The 19,042-nt window shown below is 31.5% G+C and overlaps 1 protein-coding gene across 1 annotated transcript in view; it reads right to left on the bottom strand.

The window, feature by feature from the left end:
• Nucleotides 1–644: 644 nt before the first annotated feature.
• LOC113517868 (uncharacterized) overlaps nt 645–19,042 on the bottom strand; it is a 91,137-nt gene continuing 72,739 nt past the window's right edge. Inside the window, exons 4-6 of the mRNA XM_052903263.1 lie at nt 17,972–18,086; nt 4,439–4,601; nt 645–3,969 (exon numbers count right to left, since the gene is read on the bottom strand). Coding sequence (XP_052759223.1) covers nt 3,837–3,969; nt 4,439–4,601; nt 17,972–18,086 — 411 coding nt within the window. The 3' untranslated portion in view covers nt 645–3,836. The remainder of the gene's footprint in view (nt 3,970–4,438; nt 4,602–17,971; nt 18,087–19,042) is intronic.

Genomic DNA, 19,042 nt, shown 5'->3' with positions numbered 1-19,042 from the left:
TTTATTAAATCGGAAAACTCAGTGTTTAGTACAAGTTTAATTAGTCTGTGGTTATGTCTATTGACATTGTAAAACCTAGTTAGTACTAACAACTTTGTGGACAGATTACACGATTAAAACTTAACCGGAACATGTTTAACGGAAAACTTGATAAACCCAACGAAATGTTTCCTTGTAAGTGTTTATCGAAGATAATTAGTGTTTTATCCGACTGTTGCAAAAGGAGGGTGTGTTTTTCAGATGTATAATAACACCAGATGTGATATTGGTTTGATAAATTTGAATAAATACGATGTAGGGAGATTTATTTTCATTGCGTGATTGCTATAGGATGCATGATAATCATCATCATCATCAGCTGTTAACTGTCTACTGCTGAACATAGGCTTCACCATAACGGGAGTTTTGCCAGTGGTTGCCACGTTTGGCAAGCCAGTTGACAACCGCAGTTATGCTTTGGTGATGTTTTAAAAGGGACGCTGCTGCCCATCCTTTGACAATTAAGTTCCCTTAGTCACCTCTTACAACATCCATGGGAAATGAAGCAGTGGTCCATTCTATGCCGGGACCACACGGCTACACATCTAAAAACACATGAGTAAAATTACAAATATTATTTAAAATAACTTTTATTGTTTTACTGCTTCTAGTTCTATTTTACAACATAGTCTCTTATCGTTATTACATTACAGTTAAATATTTACAGTTAAATTGTAACCAGTATCAACTAAACTTATCTATTACTGTAATAGAAAATTTTCCAGTTATTATTCTATTTATTTACATTATGATAATTGAATCTCTTGTAATATTACAATTTTATTATATAGTAAAACATTGTCCATTTTGTTATTTTATTTGCTTAGATAATGGTTACTTTTTAAACAGAAAATAAAGTATCTCTCCATTTAAATATAAAACAGCGGGAGACAATTTATAGAAGAATTTATTATAAATTCGCCTGTTATAGAGCATTGCAATGAAACCTATTTATTAGTTTTTTTTTTCAATTTTTTTTTTAAAGTAACACAGACTACTCAATTTCTTCTTGTCAGATTAATAGTAATTGCGCGCCAAAATTAATTTTCCATGTACTTATAGAAATAAACACGTTTTTGTTCGATTTTTAAAAGTAGGTGTGTACTTACTATTGAAAAAAATTGAAGTTGAGTTTACATATATTGTAAAAAATTTGTCGGAAGTTTCAATGTAGATATTTTTTTTCATAAAATAATATCAAATTATTTAATATGGAGTAATGTAGACTGTAATAATATCTATTTTCTTGCCTAATAAATCAATGTTATAATAAAATTATATCTTCATCAAAAAAGTAATCGCTACCTTATTTAAGAGGTAATACTGTCTTTAGAATAACGATACTGAAAATGAATCTATGCAATTATCTAGTATCCACAAAATAAAATAAATGTTATTCACAGTGATATATAACTATTTATAATATGATTATGTTTAAAATATCGATATTTATAAGTATCAAAAAAGATTTATTTACTTTATATTTTAAAATTTTTAAATTTAATGAACGAGTTGCATAAATTTTATACAATAAATTTTTTAATTGAAGTAATGCAGGCTTGACCATTCGAAACTTGTTATTTTTTAATTTTTGTAAAAGGAACTTAACCTATACAGCCCAGTTTTATTTGATTAGTGATAATTGCACACCAAAGTTAGATGCAACCAAATAAATTTCGTTTATGTATATATGTAGGTACCTGTACCAAACCTACATTTTACTACGTTAACTGTCCACTGTTAAACTTTCCTATAAGGAGAATTTTGTCAGTAGCCATGCTTACTAGGCGGATTGGCAACCGCAGTCAGGACTTTGGTGATGTTCTAAGAAAAACGCTGCTGCCCATCCTTGGGCCATAAGTATCCTTAATAGCCTCCTACGACATCCATGGGAAAGGAATGGGCCCATTCTATGCCAGGACCCACACGACGAAATTCCGATAGTGTATTTAAAATATGGAACCTTTGCTAAGTTCTTTTTTGTGTGCATAAAAAAACATCTTTATACAATAACTTTTTAATTACTTCATTGTATTACAGAGATTGTTGTTTTCCCTCACTGTAGAGAGTTTCCGTTCTAAGAGCGTTATCACAAGACTGGAACTTTCTCAATTTAAATGTGCAATTTCTTGAGTGAAGCGGAACAAATAAAATGAAAGTTCCGAGAACTGGGCACCCAGTTTGATTGAGATGAACTGTTTTATGCATTACGACAATGCTCTGTCGGTGTTTTACAATGCAATGTTTGCAGTAAATAATAATATTATAATGAGATACCGAAGGATATTTTGGATCTGCCTTCTAATAAGTTTAAAACTGTTATTAAAAAACACTTATTGAACAAAGCCCATTACACACTAGACGATTACTTGAATGACAAATCTGCATGGTGTTAGTCGATCATGCATGGGCTTTTAACGACCATGTAATTTTGGACTTAGTACATTTAAATAAATACACATAATATTAACAGAGATTTAAAAGAGTAACCGGTGAGTTTCTTGCGGGCTCTTCTCAATAGATAACAACGTTCAAAACCCTGCAGTAGATTAAAAAAAAATGACGATTTAAAAGTGATTGTAAACAATTCTATTTGAATAAAATGTTACTATAATTGTCACATATTTTTCACCACATCTGCCCTTCATACGCTTTCTGTTTTCACCCAATAGTTAGCTGGTAGAGAATGCCATATGGCATTAAGCTCGCCACTTGTACAAAATTTTATTGTGCAATAAAGAATAAATAATAATAGAAAAGATGATTTAAATTTGAATGTTAATTTGAAAGTATTTTGTTTTTTATATGGTGGAGACAAAGTTTTTATGCTAAAAGTTTTATCAGTACACATTATAATTTAATATCGGTTATTATAACTATCGGTTTAACTTACGTGTAATTTAATCGAAAATGGTCGATTAGTTTCGGGATCATTCAGGACCCTTAGTTTTGAGCGGTTGTGACGCTCTATATTGAGCTTTCTATGTCAGCATTAATAACATGAATAAAAACATAAGGAAATCACAAAGTAAACAATTTGCATTCTAAATTGAAAATGAAAAACGATTACCTTAAAAGACTCGCTCCCGTAAAGCTTGCCTCCTGCTGTTTTGATTCGTAAATACTCGATCATATTTGTTTCAGTCTAGAGATCACTACAATCGCCTTAATCTAGAAAATTCCTACGTTTATTTGAAACTAGCTTTTAACCATGACTTCGTCCGCGAGATATGTTTACAGATTGGGATGAAAAATAGCCTACAGCCTTCTGTAACTCATATACCCATTAAGGAATTATAAGGTAATAAACAAATTCACTTTCACATTTATAATATTAGTAAGTATTATTGCAGTGCAAATTTATTTTTATCGTAGCAAGTGGTCATACTTATTGTAACAGTAAACAAACCTATAAAATCAACAATATCTCGTTACACTCAGAAGAAAACAATTCAATTCGGAACGTTACTTAAACTCAGTTGAATGTAGACAATACTCGTAAAGCAAATATTCGAATGAAATGTACTTTTTATTACCAAAGTTTGCACTATTTGTTATTTATTTAAAGTTTTATATTTACCTTATGAACAAACAATATACATGTTGCACTTTACAAAAGTAGTTATGTACGCTGAAAATAGTAGTGAGTACAGTTATATTAGCCATGCTACACGTCCGCCCTTCTCTCGTTCCACTGTGATGTCGGGTGGCGATACGTTGTCGGGAGGAGCGGCGCAGGTAGCGACCGCGGGCGCTTCACTCACTCGTCGTCGTGTGAGCGTCCGCACGGGTTCGCGTCATGCGCCGCAGTCTATCCGAGCGCATATCGCGGCGCTGAGGAGTGTAGCTGCGGCCAGAGCGATTTGTACACACGCGATCACTATTAAATCTCGAGATGAGGGCGCTGAGTCTTCTTCGTCCGGTCCATCCCTAAAAGTAAATAGATTGCTTTAATTTTGATAATGTAGACTTAAAAAAAAAAACATATTACAGATACAAAAAATCTAATCTAAAACAGCAGTAGGTATAGGATGCAATATTTAGTTGAGAATGAAATTTAGTAGTGGAAACACTATTATTTATATAAGATTACTATATTATATATAAGAAAGTTTATAAAGATATTCGGATTTTTGTTAATAATGCTTAAATGGCTGTAAATATTTGAATAATGGTATACGGTCAGATTATATCCTAACTTAATATACGAAATTTATTTCATATACTGATTCAGAAATCAGAAGAAAAGCCGTCAGAAACAGTTATTGTAATAATAAATGAAAGTCCGAATTTGTTATAGATATTTGATGATAAAAGTTTAAATAATTATTTATTCTATCAGTTGTGTAATCAACTTCGAGTTATATAAAGATAATTACGATTATATAATGAACAATACCCATGAACAAGTCCAGAAGGATCCAGTATAGTTCTACAGCACTGAACGACCAATGCGAACTGCAAGCAAGCCGCGGCGGCCCACAAAACGCTCGCCGCGCCCGCTCCCGCTCCCGCGGGGTTCGACACAGCGCTCCAACCCCGCGATGTATGGATTGATACCGCTGTATGCGAAATAATAAAGTTATGGCCATACTTTAGTCGTTGCACGCGTCGATTACGTATTCCTTTTTATAGCACGTGCTCTTTAGAACAGCATTACGTGGATTTTTCTTTTATAGTCGCCGTGGGGGTCATATCAATAAAACATGACATTCAGCGGTAAAGCGTATAACGCCGAGTGTTATGTGCTTTCAGTGACTTTGACATCTAGGGAGGGCTCTTGGAAATGTTTTCTGATGTGTTTCAAGGAAAACTCACTGTTTGATATCTTCATAAATAGACATAGAGCCTTCAACTTGTACAAAATAGTAATATGCTTAGATACAAACATTAATTTGGTCTGTCATAAATCACGTGAAATCGAACTACGAGATGAATGTAAACTGAGTTAAAATTTAGTATAAAATCGAACAGCAGTATTCGAGATTCTACTATGCAAACTCGACAGAAATATTTTATCTCAACATTGAGAATCTGCAACCTAATCATGTTTACTAGGATACTGGGTATACGTAAAGTTGTCTACAGAGGTTTGTCTGGGATAGATTTGCTTGCAAGCTGTGTTTCTATTAGACAGAAAATAGCAGTGAATTAACTGGATAGTGGTCGTGACCGGTATCTAATTACAAATCTATATATATATATATATATATATATATATTCTTTATTGCAGGGTGGGCTTATCTCTAAAAGAGATTTCTTCCAGCCAACCCAGTGCAGTTAGAGAGAAAATAATCAATTATATAGTATTTTATAATATTTATTTTCAGGTAAAAAAATATTACAAATCGCTTTATAAATGACAGTGTAATGAGGTAAAAAAAACATACAAGCGAACTGGGAACTTTGTTCTATTTTTAAATAAGTTGAAAACGACAGGAATAGTAACATGTGTATCGCTTAGTATACTAATTTAATGTTATGTGTATGAAATGTATATGTACATATATAGGATAAATTAAGTGTGTAAAGATGTGTTGTGATGGTCCCCCCCTTTTGCACCCCTTATAATAATAACCCTCTAAACTAACCTACACATGGAAAACCTACAAAGCCTAAGAAAAGCCTACGAAGGCTTAACCTAATGAAATCTATGAAAATCTAATGAAAACTTACCCTAAAGAATGGCCTAACACCCTCAATATAACCCCATACCTATATTGCCTTATACACCCCAAACACCCTATGAATCATATAAACCCTTACAATAAACACTTAATATTGAACAGATCTTATAGTAGAACACAAATCATCTCGCCAAATAAATAAATGTGTGATCGTCTAGTAATGTAGGACCCGTTGTGTGTGTAATAACCAAAAGGTTCTTTAATTGGTATATGATAGGAGTTAAATAATGAAGATGATTGATAAATCTTTAAGGATTAAGAATAATTAATGAATTATACTCATAATTCATGTAACTAGGAAGTTATGTTAATTTAATAGTAAATTACAGAATAACTGTAATAATAAAAAAAAATGGGGGAGCGGTCGGGCCCCTCACACGCCCGGACCAGTGGAAGACTTTCCAACTATCTATAACTCTTCCTCCTAAAAGGTAGGGAAGGGTATTTATTAATGCACTCTGATGGTAATAAGGGAATGAGTATTCTCAGTTCCAAACCAAACATAAGTACATTTACTTCAACATTACAGTGGCTCCACCAGCCCCACGATGCTTCCAGTATAAATTAGTGTTTGCCAGAGGCAAACGGATCGGAACTGAAATCCCAGGATCACTCCGACACGAGAGCTTACTCATGGGTGATGACCCTTTCAGTTCTATATGGCGACATAGAGATCACCCACTAACAGTACGAAACTGTTTCCCAGCGTCACCCTGTTACGAGCTTACTCAATGGGGGTTTCCCTTCGGCTCCACAAGAGATCAGACCAAGAAGCGAGATCACCCAGACACCAGAACTTACTTTGTTGGGACATAACCCTTCGGCCCTATAATGTGACATTAGAGATCACCTGTGAAGACAGTCCGATAGAGATGAAGATTTGTGTGATAGGGGATACCTTCCACACCCTGGAATTGGCCAAGCCATATAATGTTGATAATTGCTATATCATAACATAGCATTGTCAATTTAATATTATTTACTTAATACCAAGAATACTCAAGGTTCAAGTTAAATCTGTTGATTAGGCCGGAGCCTAAGAATGAGTAGTCCAACCCATAGGTCGAGAGCTACTAAAAGTAATGAGTGCTATTGAATGAACTATAAGTCCAGTCAATTATATATAATATTATTGTTGATTAACCACATTGTGAATTAACCAATTATTTATTCAGAGAGATATATCTAAAGGAACTATAAGTCCTTTAAAAGACACTGATTAATCACAAGTTAACAACGTCTCGTGAAATAACCAGTTGGGTTTTCTATAAGTTTGAGGACACTAAGTCCAACAAGCTATTATTGTGTTGAGAGTAACAGAGATCTTTTGTAATATTTGTAGAGGTTTGATTAATCACATTGTGAAATAATCAGATTAAATAATTATGTAGCTTTATAGAAAGGACTATAAGTCCTAATTGGTTGTTGTCATAAGTACTGATAAATTACACATAAAGTGCCAGGTCAATTATTATATATAGGTATATAGGAAGGGCAATAAGTCCTATTTGTGTATGTTGTAGTAGTAGAGGCAATATATTGTATAATTATAATGTAAAAGACATAGATTAAATATATATTTGTATAGAAAGGACAGTAAGTCCCATACAATTATTGTAGCCGTACTATAGTTATACTATATCTACTTCCTTTTAGTGTCTTAGTAAACCTATTTACTAATAGGATTTCTCAGATAAACAAGTGTTTTAGTGTTTAAATCATCATGATTAAATCCCTAAGAAATTAGGTCTTTAAATAATTATCATATCATTTAAGTGAAATTTCTCATATAAATAATCCCAATATTTCCCCTACAGTTATTATAAAATAACAGAAAATTATATAAATTTTCTATAGACTTAGATATAGAATCATAACGTGTATAATCTCCTTTTGTTTGACATCTGTCACATTAATGACGTATTGAATGACGTATTGATGTATTGAATTGAATTTTGATTATCTATCACAACTGTCAACGTAACAAATACTAGCAAGTTTGTTTATTTGTATTTGTTTAATATAATTAAATATAAAATCATCATATATCAACCGTAATATACAACTAAATTATCAGTGACATAAATAATCATGGTTTACACCAGAAATAATTAATAGTATCCAGTAATGCTGCAGTTTTATATTCATATCAGTAGCCAAGCTTACTTTCAAATTCAAGAATGAACAGAAGATTAGAAGTTTAACATTCTTATTGCAATTGTACTTGCAATAATATATACATACAGTACTAATAATCAAGAACATTCCTCAAATACATGTGTGGTGAAGATTTCCCAATATGCTATCTATTTGATTCCTAACCTCTAATGTAAATTTATTAAAGAAGTGAATAATCAGTGTTAGTGTTTACTTTATTAATATTTAAAGTAATTGTCCTAACTTGATATTAATAAGATAATATCTCCTTGGATACAGTCCGACATAAACATATAACTCAATAATTAAATTTATAAATATTCAAAACATGTATATTAAATATAAATCCAGTAAATATTCACTAATATTAACCCTGTCTGAACTTGTCTAGTCAATATAACATGAACAAACAACACACATACAAACCTTATCGCCAGGACAACTTCCTTTCTAAATATGAGTAAAATACATAGCTTCACAAGTGTCATACAGTACCAATTTTATACTGAACCTCATGCCTAGTTAAGAGTAACTATAGTCAGAGAATCTTTTAGTACTTTTATTACCATTAGGAAATAAATCCACACCTATAATATCAGCATAATTAAATATTATTAGTAATCAGTAATACACACAGAATTGTTATTATCAGCTTGCTTACTACAACAAAATCAATATTAAAGTTTATAATAAATCAAGACAAAATATCTATTTAAACAATACAGGCTTGTTTACCATAAACACCCCACAGTCACATGAATTTATCTAGTAACACAATTAATAATGTATTAAAAGTATTACATTCACATAATATCACTTGCAACAGTTAAGCTGTCTCTTTGTACATCTGGTGTAAAACAAATCCCCACATGTAGTCATGGATAATCAAATATAGACTAAGAATCATTAATCTGGTCGACCGAGTAATGGTATAAAAACACTTCACCATGAAGCGTTAAGTATGAACAGATATTCCAAACCAACACTGTAATAGTGTAATAAATACAAATATTTCATCATCATCATCGTCTCAACCATCACCAACCCACGACTGAACACAGGCAATTTCCACTGACTGACACAAGGAACGGCCCCACAATACACATACAACAGTCACTCCAAACAATGGAGGTAGCCCACACCGCACTTGCATTTACAGGGTCGCCACTCAATAACCCTCTCTCTCTCATCAATAGCTGTTTCCCCAGCAATGAGACCAGACCATAGTCACTTTAGTCCATTATCCTCAATAAATAAATACTTTATAATAACTAGATATGAAACTAGTTAGTATTGTAATAGTTCAATAGTTGATTCAATAAGTATTTTCCAAAACTGGACAATTAGAACATTGAATCAAATTGATAGAGTTCTATCAAACGACCATATAATTGGATTTTGTATATGAGTAAAATAACGTAAGTACGTAAATTATATTGATGTAAACTTTGTTCAAATGTGATTGCATTTAACGATATACGCATTACCTAAAGGTATATGGACTCGACTAAATACGTATTTTAATAGTTGTTGGGAAAAATATTAAGTATAGACTTTGCCTGTGATCACAGTCAAAAATCTAACTACGTAGTAATAAATGGAACAAGCTCACCGGATTCTCCAGTCTTCTATTGATTAATTTCACACACTTAATCGATAGTGATACACTAAGATCTCAAACCCCTTCATCGATCCAGTCCCTCCTAGATCTATATCCCAGTTATTTTTTTATTTTATTGCGCAATCCCTAAAACACGACTCCCGCGCCATTTTCCTTTTTTTTTTTTTTTTTTTTTTATTTTCGCTAAAAAGCGACTCCCGCGCGCCCGCCGATCTCCCGGCTCTCCTTTTTTTTTTTTTCTCTCTATTCTTTCTCTAATAACGTCATAGATTATGTCACCGAAGGGTAGATATTTCAATAATCAGATTTAGCCTATTATTCGAACTGAACTTTTCTTTAAATTCAATTTAATTATATGTTAACGTATTTTGGTATTTTATATTAAATTGATTATCGAATTTATAAAACTTTAAAGGCTCTCATAAACCTTATTAAACTGTGTTGTATGCATCCTTTTTTACATCTGATGATAAAAGGTAAACTATAATTTAGTTATATATAAAATATAATATATTTTTGTTTAATTTATTAAATTTTCTTGTGACATCCACTACACTTTGGAAACACATCAAAGGAGTTTCCTTTCTGTGTCAATATTTCATACATGGTAACGTCTTCTCTGTACGCTATTGTGAACCTTGACTTTAAAGTTTGTTTATATTAAATAGCTCAGTTTTCGTAGCGGTCACCCATAGGAACCCCTGTTTCTTTTATGTACTTATGGTATTAAACCTATTGTACTATAGGCGAACCGTCACATCCGGCCCCCTAATTATCAAGGAGTTTACCGGATTGATAATTATAACAAGATAAGTTTATTGTTACAATTTTTTTTTCCAACCCTAAAAATGTACTTCACATATGTGTATATAATTTAACTTTACAGAGCTTAAGATCATCATTTAAATTTTTCATTGATTCATCGATACTAGCCTAACACTCTGACATTCTTAAGACTCAAAACAATAAAAGTATTAAAAAGATCTTTAAACCCGAAGTTATGTGTTGTTGAATGTTATGTGTATGAATAGCCTTAAAATTTCTACTCAATATATTAATAATTAAGCATAATATTTATTTATGAATAGATTTGTAAATAATTATTTATAATTAATTTGCATACGCTGTAATGATAGAGTGAATCCATTAAATTTTATAATTAAAATTTTTATACTCGTTTATTTATATGTAATAAATTCAATGCATGTAATTACAATGTCATAAACAGCATAAATGAATACAATCCTAAATGTGTGTAAAGGAGTCTATAAAACCTAAATGTATGAAAAGCCTAAGTATGTGAGGAGTCTAAATGTATAAAACCTAAATATGTGAAGAGCTTCAAGTAAAGAACCTAATAGATACGTTATTTGTATCAGTAAATTTAGATAAAGTATCTATTTAAAAGATACGAGTTAAAACATCTAAATGGAAGTTCATAATTAAAAGCTTAAATGTATGAGTATAACATATCAACAAGCGAAAGAGCCTAAGTAAAAAACCTAAAGCGAAATGAAGTGAAATAATTTAAGCATTAAAATGTAATAAATGCAAAAAGGAATCCTAAAATAATTGTCTAAGTGTAAATAAATGATTAGATAAAATCCCAAGTTAATTAAATATTAAAATGAAGATGTTCAAATTAATTTGTTAAAATAAATTTAAACAATACGAATAAAACTTTATGAAGCGTCTAAGTAACCACAAATACATATTTCATCTAAGAAATAACCTAGTGTTCATTGAATAAAAAAAATAATAGTCCCTAACAAAATTCAAATAAATTTAATTTTTATTTATTAATTTTAATCATAGAAGTAAAGCTTATATAAATAATAATTTATCACCACCGGCCCCCCTGTCTGAAAATTTTTGCACGGCCCCCAAATTTTAAGACTCCTATAAATATGTTGCATAAAATAATACAAACGGCCCCATAGTTTAAAACTCTTATTATAAGAAATTCCTTTAATATACTTAAATTACCAATGACTATTTCTTAATACTCTCAGAAATAACATGATCAATAAGTTTTATAATAAAATATTATGTAACCACATTAGATAGGTAGATAGACACCCCCCATCGCCTCCCCCAAAAGATCACAATAGCAAACCTAACATAAATACAAACAACTACATTAGATACATCAATTAATTTATTTTGTACAATAAATTATTATTTCAAAAGATACAGATGTCTTGTGTTATGTGCAACTACAAAGAACTAAATAACTAAGTGTGCGCAAAATCTAAGTATGTAAAATACTTAGGCATGTAAAGAGTGTACTTGAATAAATAACCTACAAAATCTCCCTCTGATATAAGTATAAGGTTTTTTTTTTTTTTTTTTATAAAATGTCTAATTCGAAATAAGTGAATAATCAAATAGAATCTGAAATATAATTGTAAAATGCAATAAATAAATTATGTGAAGAACCCTAAATAATATATTTATAATAGCATCCTAATTAATTGTTGGAATTAAATTTAACAATATGAAAACCTTTAATAAAATTTTCATATTTAGATAATTAAATAAGGTAACTAAAGGCCCTAACTAACCCTAATGGTATTTTATGAAACGTCTAACTCTCAATTTGAAATCCCTATAAAACATTGTATAAGCTATTTAAACATCCTAAATTAAAATTAAATCATAATTATTTAATTTTTTTTTTTTATATATAATCAATGTCACTGCATCATAACATTAATTCATCTTAAATTATTTCTTTGATAATAAAATGAAATTAATCAATTTTTTGTATAAGTTATTATAGCATAATTATTGTCTATAAAATTAATATAATGTTAAATTAATAGTTCAGTAAGTATTGAGAATTAATGAAGCAAAAGAATAATAAATGTGTCCTGTAGCATAAAATTAGATCAATGTGAACTGAATATAACCTAGTAAGCTATCCTCACTACTATTGTTATGTACCTATTAGTGTAATACTTAATATTATTTACTCAATTGATATAGAGTAAAATAAAATATAAACCAAATCATGTAAATTTGTTGTATAATTGACTCCAATAGGTAACCACTAAATGAATTTGATAAATTAAATCCTAAGAACATGAGATAACAGTAAAATAGGCTATTTACCTATAGACATAGAAATCATGAAATTAGGTCCAAATCCTAGATCTATGACGGTATAATTATTTAGTCATAATCATCAAAGTTGGTTTTGAGTTATACTATTAGCAGATATTACTGTTTAACTTTATACTCCTTCATATTTTAATAACCAATCCCTGAAGTCACAAGCTCCAATTGTGACCAAGTGTTCTTATTGATCTGATATGTAAATAGCCATGAACCAATTATATCCTGGTCACGGCACCAATTGTGATGGTCCCCCCTTTTGCACCCCTTATAATAATAACCCTCTAAACTAACCTACACATGGAAAACCTACAAAGCCTAAGAAAAGCCTACGAAGGCTTAACCTAATGAAATCTATGAAAATCTAATGAAAACTTACCCTAAAGAATGGCCTAACACCCTCAATATAACCCCATACCTATATTGCCTTATACACCCCAAACACCCTATGAATCATATAAACCCTTACAATAAACACTTAATATTGAACAGATCTTATAGTAGAACACTTGATCATCTCGCCAAATAAATAAATGTGTGATCGTCTAGTAATGTAGGACCCGTTGTGTGTGTAATAACCAAAAGGTTCTTTAATTGGTATATGATAGGAGTTAAATAATGAAGATGATTGATAAATCTTTAAGGATTAAGAATAATTAATGAATTATACTCATAATTCATGTAACTAGGAAGTTATGTTAATTTAATAGTAAATTACAGAATAACTGTAATAATAAAAAAAAATGGGGGAGCGGTCGGGCCCCTCACACGCCCGGACCAGTGGAAGACTTTCCAACTATCTATAACTCTTCCTCCTAAAAGGTAGGGAAGGGTATTTATTAATGCACTCTGATGGTAATAAGGGAATGAGTATTCTCAGTTCCAAACCAAACATAAGTACATTTACTTCAACATTACAGTGGCTCCACCAGCCCCACGATGCTTCCAGTATAAATTAGTGTTTGCCAGAGGCAAACGGATCGGAACTGAAATCCCAGGATCACTCCGACACGAGAGCTTACTCATGGGTGATGACCCTTTCAGTTCTATATGGCGACATAGAGATCACCCACTAACAGTACGAAACTGTTTCCCAGCGTCACCCTGTTACGAGCTTACTCAATGGGGTTTTCCCTTCGGCTCCACAAGAGATCAGACCAAGAAGCGAGATCACCCAGACACCAGAACTTACTTTGTTGGGACATAACCCTTCGGCCCTATAATGTGACATTAGAGATCACCTGTGAAGACAGTCCGATAGAGATGAAGATTTGTGTGATAGGGGATACCTTCCACACCCTGGAATTGGCCAAGCCATATAATGTTGATAATTGCTATATCATAACATAGCATTGTCAATTTAATATTATTTACTTAATACCAAGAATACTCAAGGTTCAAGTTAAATCTGTTGATTAGGCCGGAGCCTAAGAATGAGTAGTCCAACCCATAGGTCGAGAGCTACTAAAAGTAATGAGTGCTATTGAATGAACTATAAGTCCAGTCAATTATATATAATATTATTGTTGATTAACCACATTGTGAATTAACCAATTATTTATTCAGAGAGATATATCTAAAGGAACTATAAGTCCTTTAAAAGACACTGATTAATCACAAGTTAACAACGTCTCGTGAAATAACCAGTTGGGTTTTCTATAAGTTTGAGGACACTAAGTCCAACAAGCTATTATTGTGTTGAGAGTAACAGAGATCTTTTGTAATATTTGTAGAGGTTTGATTAATCACATTGTGAAATAATCAGATTAAATAATTATGTAGCTTTATAGAAAGGACTATAAGTCCTAATTGGTTGTTGTCATAAGTACTGATAAATTACACATAAAGTGCCAGGTCAATTATTATATATAGGTATATAGGAAGGGCAATAAGTCCTATTTGTGTATGTTGTAGTAGTAGAGGCAATATATTGTATAATTATAATGTAAAAGACATAGATTAAATATATATTTGTATAGAAAGGACAGTAAGTCCCATACAATTATTGTAGCCGTACTATAGTTATACTATATCTACTTCCTTTTAGTGTCTTAGTAAACCTATTTACTAATAGGATTTCTCAGATAAACAAGTGTTTTAGTGTTTAAATCATCATGATTAAATCCCTAAGAAATTAGGTCTTTAAATAATTATCATATCATTTAAGTGAAATTTCTCATATAAATAATCCCAATATTTCCCCTACAGTTATTATAAAATAACAGAAAATTATATAAATTTTCTATAGACTTAGATATAGAATCATAACGTGTATAATCTCCTTTTGTTTGACATCTGTCACATTAATGACGTATTGAATGACGTATTGATGTATTGAATTGAATTTTGATTATCTATCACAACTGTCAACGTAACAAATACTAGCAAGTTTGTTTATTTGTATTTGTTTAATATAATTAAATATAAAATCATCATATATCAACCGTAATATACAACTAAATTATCAGTGACATAAATAATCATGGTTTACACCAGAAATAATTAATAGTATCCAGTAATGCTGCAGTTTTATATTCATATCAGTAGCCAAGCTTACTTTCAAATTCAAGAATGAACAGAAGATTAGAAGTTTAACATTCTTATTGCAATTGTACTTGCAATAATATATACATACAGTACTAATAATCAAGAACATTCCTCAAATACATGTGTGGTGAAGATTTCCCAATATGCTATCTATTTGATTCCTAACCTCTAATGTAAATTTATTAAAGAAGTGAATAATCAGTGTTAGTGTTTACTTTATTAATATTTAAAGTAATTGTCCTAACTTGATATTAATAAGATAATATCTCCTTGGATACAGTCCGACATAAACATATAACTCAATAATTAAATTTATAAATATTCAAAACATGTATATTAAATATAAATCCAGTAAATATTCACTAATATTAACCCTGTCTGAACTTGTCTAGTCAATATAACATGAACAAACAACACACATACAAACCTTATCGCCAGGACAACTTCCTTTCTAAATATGAGTAAAATACATAGCTTCACAAGTGTCATACAGTACCAATTTTATACTGAACCTCATGCCTAGTTAAGAGTAACTATAGTCAGAGAATCTTTTAGTACTTTTATTACCATTAGGAAATAAATCCACACCTATAATATCAGCATAATTAAATATTATTAGTAATCAGTAATACACACAGAATTGTTATTATCAGCTTGCTTACTACAACAAAATCAATATTAAAGTTTATAATAAATCAAGACAAAATATCTATTTAAACAATACAGGCTTGTTTACCATAAACACCCCACAGTCACATGAATTTATCTAGTAACACAATTAATAATGTATTAAAAGTATTACATTCACATAATATCACTTGCAACAGTTAAGCTGTCTCTTTGTACATCTGGTGTAAAACAAATCCCCACATGTAGTCATGGATAATCAAATATAGACTAAGAATCATTAATCTGGTCGACCGAGTAATGGTATAAAAACACTTCACCATGAAGCGTTAAGTATGAACAGATATTCCAAACCAACACTGTAATAGTGTAATAAATACAAATATTTCATCATCATCATCGTCTCAACCATCACCAACCCACGACTGAACACAGGCAATTTCCACTGACTGACACAAGGAACGGCCCCACAATACACATACAACAGTCACTCCAAACAATGGAGGTAGCCCACACCGCACTTGCATTTACAGGGTCGCCACTCAATAACCCCTCTCTCTCATCAATAGCTGTTTCCCCAGCAATGAGACCAGACCATAGTCACTTTAGTCCATTATCCTCAATAAATAAATACTTTATAATAACTAGATATGAAACTAGTTAGTATTGTAATAGTTCAATAGTTGATTCAATAAGTATTTTCCAAAACTGGACAATTAGAACATTGAATCAAATTGATAGAGTTCTATCAAACGACCATATAATTGGATTTTGTATATGAGTAAAATAACGTAAGTACGTAAATTATATTGATGTAAACTTTGTTCAAATGTGATTGCATTTAACGATATACGCATTACCTAAAGGTATATGGACTCGACTAAATACGTATTTTAATAGTTGTTGGGAAAAATATTAAGTATAGACTTTGCCTGTGATCACAGTCAAAAATCTAACTACGTAGTAATAAATGGAACAAGCTCACCGGATTCTCCAGTCTTCTATTGATTAATTTCACACACTTAATCGATAGTGATACACTAAGATCTCAAACCCCTTCATCGATCCAGTCCCTCCTAGATCTATATCCCAGTTATTTTTTTATTTTATTGCGCAATCCCTAAAACACGACTCCCGCGCCATTTTCCTTTTTTTTTTTTTTTTCTTTTTTTATTTATTCCTAAAACCGACTCCCGCGCGCCCGCCGATCTCCCGGCTCTCCTTTTTTTTTTTTTCTCTCTATTCTTTCTCTAATAACGTCATAGATTATGTCACTGAAGGGTAGATATTTCAATAATCAGATTTAGCCTATTATTCGAACTGAACTTTTCTTTAAATTCAATTTAATTATATGTTAACGTATTTTGGTATTTTATATTAAATTGATTATCGAATTTATAAAACTTTAAAGGCTCTCATAAACCTTATTAAACTGTGTTGTATGCATCCTTTTTTACATCTGATGATAAAAGGTAAACTATAATTTAGTTATATATAAAATATAATATATTTTTGTTTAATTTATTAAATTTTCTTGTGACATCCACTACACTTTGGAAACACATCAAAGGAGTTTCCTTTCTGTGTCAATATTTCATACATGGTAACGTCTTCTCTGTACGCTATTGTGAACCTTGACTTTAAAGTTTGTTTATATTAAATAGCTCAGTTTTCGTAGCGGTCACCCATAGGAACCCCTGTTTCTTTTATGTACTTATGGTATTAAACCTATTGTACTATAGGCGAACCGTCACAGTGTATATGTCTAAATTGATTATATAGCTAAAATTTGTAAATAAGCTAATAAGATTTGTAAGCTGGCGGGCTACTATAAAATGAAATTCCGAATTTTCGGACTTAATTACGTGTTTTGTCCATACCAATTTCGGTATGGACACAAACACGAGCAAGCCTACCATAAAACCTCCAAATGATTATATTTATATAAGTATATTTTGTAATTTTAACATGAAATTTATGTTTCGTTCGATCTGTATTTTCGCAAAATATTTCATGGTAGTCCCTCAGAAGATGACCCATGACTTCACGACACAGGGAATCCTAGTGCCGAAGTCTGGGGAATAAAATGTATAATTGTCACTTGTCTTTTTGGTTTCAATAAATATTATTATTATTATTTAGCTAATGAGTACCATTATTGATTTGTGGATGTTACCTGCAGCAAGCACACTGATACCACCGGCCGGAATACCCAGCCCCATGTTGAACTTCTGCCGTTCTTCTATAAAGGCCACGCTACCCATGACCATGGTTGATATGCCGCATACTATCTAAAATGAGAGAATAAATTAAGAAAAATTATAGTGAATTATAATTTAAGACTGTTTCACAAAACGCTACGAAATTCAGTCGTGGCCAAATCTATTATTTTGATTTAAAAACTAAACTGCTGAACCGATTTTGATAAAATATCTATGAGACAAATTCCAAAGTATCTATTCAAATAAAAAAATGATTAATAACTGACGGAGTTATGAAGTAATAAATATAAAAATCAGCGTTTCTTTTAAAACATCACTAAAGCCTAACTATGGTTGTCAACTCGCCTGCCAAGCGTGGCAACTACTGGCAAAACCTTCCAGAGGGGAGGCTTATGTTTGGCTATGGACAGTTATTATTATTATTACAGTTGTTATTTATGGTTGTTATGGTAGGTACTGCTCACATCTATAGGCGATGGTTTTTTGATGGGTGAAAATGGTATGGTAACCCTGCCTACGCTAACGGGATACGCTGGCGGAGTACCAGTGAAGGATGATAGATGAGAATGAAAACAGGCCAGTTAGCCTATCACGATGAATTCATCAGGAATTAACCATGATAGTTTCCAGGGAGAACCGTGAGGAGGTCGACCTGGTTGGGTATATTGCTAGCAATGGGATTCTTAGTCTCCATTACTAACAATCCCTTTCCCCACAAATATAGGCGACGTTTACTACTTTCCATCAGGTGGGCCGTCAGCTTGTTTGCCATTCTAAGTTGCGTGAAAGAAAAAGTTGACGGTTGATAAGAATGATAAGGTGAAACAAAAAAAAAATACAGTCGAATTGGGAACACACTCTTTTTTTGAAGTCGGTTGAAATATACACACGAACCGAGAATATCCGTTTGAACGCAGCTAAAATAATTTTCTCTGTATTTCCAACATTTAAATAGGTAATGTGTTTAGACTTGTTAATTGCATTTCAAGCTACGAAAAGTTTGTTGAAAGAGGCCAATTCCCAGA

Source organism: Galleria mellonella, unplaced genomic scaffold, assembly GCF_026898425.1.
Source record: "Galleria mellonella isolate WM207_F2 unplaced genomic scaffold, CSIRO_AGI_GalMel_v1 utg1386, whole genome shotgun sequence".
NCBI lineage: Eukaryota > Metazoa > Arthropoda > Insecta > Lepidoptera > Pyralidae > Galleria > Galleria mellonella.
Note: the sequence above shows the minus strand (reverse complement) of the source record. Positions and strands in the feature narration are given on the sequence as shown.